Source organism: Salvia miltiorrhiza, chromosome 7 (assembly GCF_028751815.1).
Source record: "Salvia miltiorrhiza cultivar Shanhuang (shh) chromosome 7, IMPLAD_Smil_shh, whole genome shotgun sequence".
NCBI classification, from domain to species: Eukaryota; Viridiplantae; Streptophyta; class Magnoliopsida; order Lamiales; family Lamiaceae; genus Salvia; species Salvia miltiorrhiza.
The window spans coordinates 22,633,056-22,640,112 of NC_080393.1; the positions used below are offsets into that span (position 1 = coordinate 22,633,056).

General features: G+C 39.7%; 1 protein-coding gene across 2 annotated transcripts; it reads right to left on the bottom strand.

Moving 5' to 3' along the window:
* Positions 1 to 149: 149 nt before the first annotated feature.
* On the bottom strand, positions 150 to 6,320 carry LOC130993512 (probable transcriptional regulator SLK2). Of its 2 annotated transcripts, none has more exons than XM_057918418.1 (10): positions 6,171 to 6,320; positions 4,474 to 5,591; positions 4,150 to 4,281; positions 3,919 to 3,967; positions 2,974 to 3,188; positions 2,811 to 2,879; positions 1,820 to 1,920; positions 1,608 to 1,701; positions 1,452 to 1,521; positions 150 to 1,262 (listed from the first exon to the last, which is right to left on the bottom strand). In XM_057918418.1, exons 2-10 carry the CDS (start codon positions 5,389 to 5,391, stop codon positions 412 to 414), a joined length of 2,499 nt encoding a protein of 832 aa, XP_057774401.1. In that variant the 5' UTR covers positions 5,392 to 5,591; positions 6,171 to 6,320; the 3' UTR covers positions 150 to 411. The 2 variants fall into 2 exon arrangements, with proteins under 2 accessions (XP_057774401.1, XP_057774402.1); XM_057918419.1 differs by having other exon boundaries at positions 6,242 to 6,303.
* Positions 6,321 to 7,057: the final 737 nt, after the last annotated feature.

The window sequence follows — 7,057 nt, forward strand, 5'->3', positions numbered from 1 at the left end:
CTTTTAAGTTAGTTGTAAAAAAATCGCTACTGCGATCTGGTTATACATTTTAAATTTTAGGATCAATCCGTAGATCTATGTAAGTTACATTTTTGAAGTCAAATAGAAAAGCATGCTAAATGATGAAAACATTAAAAAGACAAGAAAAATAATTCCTCTCTCCACGCAGATGCAGACGCAGGTGGAGATTCTTAAACCAACATTAAAATGATACCGATTGGTATCAACGGTGCCAGAGGCGTTGTCAGAAAATCATAAGCTAAATAAACACCTCGGATTGAGGAACATTCAAAACAAAAAAGTAAAAACGAAAAGGAACGACACAACCTAAGTAAAACCAGCCTATACAAACACATTCTTAATGTTTCACTCTCTCAGAATGTAAATATATATGAAATTAACACAAATTAGTTACCCCTTCCAGCTGAAGTTCATGCTTTCATCGAGATCATTGTTAAAGAACCCATTTTCGATGAATTGGTGGGCAATGTCCGGAACCATCTCATCAGAAGTATGAAGGGTCTCCGGATAATATGATGATTTCTGGCCATATCCCATATGACCAACAGATGCCGGAGATTCAGTCTTGAACGAAGCAGCTTTAAAACTATTGCTTCTGCTTGGTGGCTGCGCTTGAGCATTCCCAGCTGCGGATGTTGGTGGAGAATTTCTGATGCCATTGCCAAGCCCACCTGCAGATATACAATTGCCTGGATTTTGAATGGAGTATGTCTGCTGCATGACTGCTCCCCCATTATTCTTTTTGCTCATGTCATGTAGAAACTGCTGAATCATCTGATGTTGTAATGTTTGGTTGTTTTGTGAGAGCAGAGGTTGACTTTGCTTTATTAGGCCATTTTGCTGTTGCTGTGGTGCTTGGCTACCAGAAAAGCTGCTCATCTGCGGATTCTGAAACATTCCTGGCAAAGCACCTGAAGACCCTGGAGTTGTGGGCAGAGGCTGGCTGCAAGTATTGAAAGGAGAAGATCCATCATGCTGATTTACGCTGTTATTTGAGTTCATTGAGTTCTGTCTCATCAGAAAATTTTGGTAGTTATTCATTGCAAAACCACTATGTGCTGATCCAGTCAAACCTCCTCCTCGACTCCCTGCATGTTGGCTATTGAGCCCAGGATGCAAAGCCATGAGCTTGTTGAGTGCGTTGCGATCAGTTGGAAGGCCCTGAAGTCCTCCCATCTGATCCGTTTCTTGCATCTGGACCCGGGGCACAGCAGAACATCTGGGAAAACTGTTCAAGCCCTCTGCAAACAGAATTGCATTGATGATCACCAAATGGCTATTCAATCTAACATGGGTTTAAACTACGTAAATCTGGTATTAGACAACATATAATACAGCACGGCACAGAGAATGGCATGCACATAAACATGACTATTAAGAAATTTATTTACTAGAATTACATATACATACATAAATATATATGTCCTTACCTATAGGACCTTTCTTTTGATCTCTGCAGAAATCCATCAAATCTTTCATGCTATTAACAACATCAGCTATCTGCTAACAGTAGACAAATATGAAAAACCGAATGAAATAGATTGCGACTTGTGAGCATTAAAAGGTAAGTAATGGTTAAGACTTGCCTGTAGGCACCGGACATATCTCTTGGAGAAGCCGAGATCATTTAGTGACTGTAACTCCAAACTCCTAGCAAGTTGGCGTCCAGCTGTTAAGACCCTGCAATAAAGGAGCATTAAATTAATACTTAATAGCCAAGCATAATCCCGTTTGCTGTGGAAGTCGTACACCACCACATGGATATATACACCAATCAAAGTTCTTATTCTTGACTCACATGGCACTGTTTGCCTGTAAATCTGGCTGAGAAACACCGTCAGCACCACTCTCAGATATCGTGCTCTGACATTTCTGGGCGACTTGTAGCAATTGATTAACCTGCAGCAGAAATTTGTTCTATAAGCCCCATGACCTAAATGTGACGGTGTACTTAAGTTACATGTATCCTGTTTCCCTCTATGCTAATCCCTATATCAACTTTCCAGACTTCTACACAAGGAAAATAACGTGATATCAAATTCTCAAGACTGCACAAACACGTTAACAACGTCAAACAACCAACTGAGACATTAGATGGCATGAAAATTCAAGATGAAGGTAGTTGCTGCTATAGCATAGCAAATACACAATTGAGTACTGTGGAAGTGTGTGGGAGATAAACCTAATTGTCATTCTGGTATTGCGACGCTACATTCCTTTACCCAGGGCTAATAATTTTAAAACATGTTTTTAGGTCAATGAACAAATAATTTTAAAGACCGTGTGACGGTGGACTCGAACAGTCCAACCTGAGACGTTTAGCCTCGGGCATTAACCACTCTACCACTAAACCAACACACGCACACAATTTTAAAACATTTCTAATAATTAAAAGATCACAACTATAACACATAATTTATGTAAAAGATTGTGCACAACTCATAACCAACATAGATGTGTCATATCGAAAAGAGTAACAAACCCAATTACCACTGTTACTGGAATGGAGTATTCATCTTATATTCCAAGAGTAAAAAGGAGAAACCTATTACAAGGTCAGGTATTATATAGCTAGCCAAGCTCAAATAGAGAATATGATTATGCAAAAGTATAAACCACATTCCTTAGCTATCAAAGGATTCAAAGCTGCCTATCACAGGCAACATAGAACTTATTATTTATTAAATAAAGATTAGAATAGTATAGCAATATGGAATATATATGATGTCTCATGCTGGCAACACGATTGTAGGGCTCAGCTCATGTAAACTCAATCAAAAGATGTCTACCTGGGGCGCAACAAATCGACGAGGAAGAAGTTCTTCATGATGCCGGGCACAAAACTCCCAAGACAGAATCTGAAAAGGTTGTGGTGGGAGGTAAGTGTTAATCAAATTGAAAGCATGAATAGGAGATCCCAGAACTTTCATGTCAACTAATATTGCAGTTTACCTTCAAATCAGGAGTGAAAAAGATGCGAAGATGACCCTCACGAACCACGCGAAGTTGCTCGTATACACTTTCTTGAACTGCCTTCGCATACTCCAGCATCATTATTCCTGAAGGGAATCTACTCTCACGAGGCAAGTCCAGAAACAGAAGCTCGTCGATTACACCACTGGCAAATTTGATCTCATTGAGTCTAGGGAGCACTTCAAAAGTTGCCTCTGTTAAAATCACAAAAGAAGGCCAAAATTTCAGAGCAATAAAAACTAGCTGACTCACAAGTTACTTAGCCAACTACGCATGCTTTAAGTTTTTCAGAGTTTCTGATTAAGAAAACCGTATTTATTGTTTATTACAAGGAAGGAAAAACTACAAGTTATCATTTTTAGTGTCAAGACTTAGATAATAACGACTGGACTTATCCCGTGCTCTCTGAAATTTGTTTTCGGCTAACTCGCCTTTGTTTCCAAAAACTTGAAGTTCTGAATAACACCAGCATAAAAAACATGTTTCGGGAAGCATACAACAGTGATCTATGTTTGGTGGCATGATGGTTATAGTTGAAAGCACAACTATAAAATAAAAAGCGCCTAACAACATGCAAACATGCAGAAATTCTTTTGTTTCTTAGGGTAATTTCACTTTCATGGTAAAAAGGAACAAACTGCAATAATTTTGCTGTAATATTATCTCAGTAGAGTAACTTTCTCAAAGCATGAGTTGAGATTTTTAGCTGAATTCTAATCAAAAGAGATATATCATTCCAATCTGGGCAGACAACACCAAGGATATGCAACTAAAAGTCTTACACCCCTCTGCAAATCATGCTCTCTTAGATCAATCGGTAAAACAACATAAACTAAATAGTTTAGTGCCTTACAATATGAGTAGAATATTACTTTAACAAATAAACTAACTTAGGCAACATCTATAGGTTAAGATTAAACGCACCAAACCCCCTTCCAGATTTTGAGCCACAAATGTCACACTGCCATGCATCCTGTTGAACAAAAGCAAACCAATTACACATTCAGCTTTGAAGGACACCAAAGGACAAAAAAGAAAAAGCGGAAGGGGGAACAGGAACAGGTCAAAGTCAGAGAAAGTACATGAATTTCACAGGGATGGTATGTTTCTTTGTAAGTCAATAAGTAAATAGTCAATAGAATAAGGAAACAATACCATTGCCGCCTGAGGAAACACCCCGAGTGAATGGTGCCCAACATTATTATACAGGGATAGGCACCATCTCTTCTTCGCACGTGGAGAGTAATACTCAGCCACAAATTTTCTCCAATAGGCAATAGTATTGTCCTAAAAGGAAGCAAGTATGTCAAACCATCATAACAAGATACTTACAAGATTTCTAACACAGGTCAAAATCTAAGAACATGTTTAAATCAATTATCAATGACATGAGAGCTGTATATCAACATGAAACAGAGTACAGTGCCCAACCAAAATACATGGTCTGCTAGATAAATCAAATGGGAGTAAAGCACTCACTGCAGGACGTTGTCTCTGGTGATACAAATATTGCATTAAACGACGCGAGCATACACCACCATCGTAAGGCCGTTTAACTGCAATTGCAGATGGCATTCCTTGCATTTGAAGCTGCTGTCTTAATTGCAACTGCTGCTGTTGCTGTAATAGCTGAACCCGCTGCAGTGGCGGCATAGCCTGGAGAATCTGTTGCTCTTGCTGCCTTAGTCTCTGTTGCTGGATCAAAGCTTGCAATTGAGGATTAGAGTTCTGTAAATGCATGGAATCTTGTCTCTGCAATAGCTGTTGCAAAACCTGCTGTTGTACAACATCCTCCTGCTTGATATCCAAACGGGGTTTTTTCTGTAGCTGAGACATTGTAGTTTGGTCCTGGGCTAAAGAATTGTGCACTCTTGCACCCCCATGAAATTGAACTTGCCCCATGCGTGGCAAAGACGTGGCACTGGAAACTCCATGATGCTGCTGATTCTGCTGGGTGTGCTGTGAACCAGGATCTTGATTGGAGCTTTGCTGTACAACTGAGGATCCATCCATGACAGAAGAGCCTGAAATGCTAATATTATTAGATGAGAATGACATAGGCGAGGCAGGCAAGCGCATGTATGATTCTGTATTAACACTAGCACTTCTTTGAAGGTGGGGGCCTCCTGAAAGTCCTGAGTTCGCATCAGTAACCAAAGAACTTGCCCCAACACTGGGGCCAGAGCTTGCCAAACTATTTAAGACTGTATTGCTGACATCCCCAGAAAAGGGACCTGTTTGAGCCTGTGCATGTCCAGGTAATGAAGTTGACGAGTTCCTAAAATTTGAACTGAACTGGGAATTTCCCGGAACCTGGCCTTGTCCATCCTCTTGAAAGAAAATTCCCGAGCTTGAAGAAGATTGTGCTGTTCCTCCAGCCACCCTTGAAGGCACCATCCGCAACAGGGATCCAAGTAGTAATCAGTTCCAGTACTTAGAAATTAGAGGCTAACACAATGATTACAACAGTTCAATCCAGCTAAACAGATATCCCCAAATTGGGCCGTCATATATGTCAGTTTTTTCACCGGCAGTTGTTTGCAATACCCAGCAGTGACCCACTCAACCAAGGAATCTCAAATTGATTTGTTTTGCAACTGTCAGCAAGCAGAGTATCAGTAGGCAACAAATACAGCTTAGAAACTCGCATGAATATAGCACAGACCACAAGTAAAAAGCAATCTACACAGCAAACTGAAACTTCACGCGGTCAAGCAACCAGGAAACCTCGACTACAGACCCATACCCCCCCAAAATTATTTTCAACAAACCCTAATTTCCACCACCCACTGAAATTTAACAGAAATTCCTAAAGTACATGTCTTTAGCAATTAAAAAGTAAAAGTAAAGCAGAAGCACCAACTTATTGCGCACTCAACTGAGCTACTAGCCAACTAGCAAGAAATACCCAGCTCTGTAGCCAGGAAATTCCAATCAGAAAAACAAAAAGAGTGATCAAAACCAAATTCGAGTTCATTAATTCGGGCTTCCTCACGCAACTACATTTATCAGTTAAAATTTCTCATATTAAGCTTCTAAGTAGTTCATCTCGGACGCCACAGATTATAACAAGAGATCGACAATTCACAATCAACCCAGATTCGGGAAGGCAATAAAAAAACAGAGGTCTGCCCTTGAAATGCTGAGTTTAGAGAAGGAAAATTTCTATAACTTACTTGCGATAAGAGATGAGTAACATGAATGGAAGAAAATAGTAGTAGTAATATATGGAGAGAGAGAATTTTACATAAAAGAAAAAGGGAAAGGCACGCAAGCTCGGCTGGTGATCGGTGCTCAGTTACCTAGCGGGAAACAAAAGGGAGTGTTATCGGCTACAGCCAGTCAAAATATTGGATCACCGGTTGCAGGCGGTGAGATACACGTGGCGAATGATTAGTAGGCAGAAGAAAAATCAAGAGATCTCGTCCGTCGAAGCTATACGTGGCGATATACCATTGGATGTTAGAATCGCTCTGGCTCGACGTTCTCTGATATTTTGATGTTTAGGAGCCTAACAGTTCACACTAACTACAAACCAAACTTTGGATTCGTTCACAAATCACAACCATCCATATAACATAAATGTTGTGTATAATAAGTAGACCTACAATTTTTAAATTTAGCTATAATAGCACTCATAGCACGGCTCGCGCAAGCCGCATACAGATGCTGAGAGGCTGAGGCGGGGCGCGGCGCGGAAGAACACGCTCGTTGCAGAGGAGTAGAAAGGATGTGCGTAAGCACGGGCCAATAGCAAATTTATTAAATTGAGATTTTATATAAATAAAAAATAAAAAAGTAACCAAAAGCCCTTGAAAGCACAAGAGAGCAAACGAAGAGGGTGTTTGACTGAGCTTATAAGCTCTTTAAAACAACTTATAAGTTTTTTAAAAGCTTATAAGCTCCTTGGAAGTGTTTGGCAAATTAAGCTCCTAAAAAGCTTATAAATTGTAAATTTAAGCTCTAAGTTCTTATAAGCTCCTCAAAAAATAAGTTCTTCCACCCTAACTTATTTTTTCATTTCCTTATAAGCAACACTCATTTTACAAAAATAACTCAACTT

Coding starts and splice junctions, on each gene's coding strand:
- LOC130993512 (XM_057918418.1), bottom strand. CDS start 5,391: ATGGTGCCTTCAAGGGTGGCTGGAGGAACAGCACAATCTTCTTCAAGC. Junction 3,189..3,918: donor AAAATCTGGAAGGGGGTTTG/GTGCGTTTAATC, acceptor TGATTTTAACAG/AGGCAACTTTTGAAGTGCTC. Junction 1,263..1,451: donor TCAAAAGAAAGGTCCTATAG/GTAAGGACATAT, acceptor TTCTGTTTGCAG/AGGGCTTGAACAGTTTTCCC.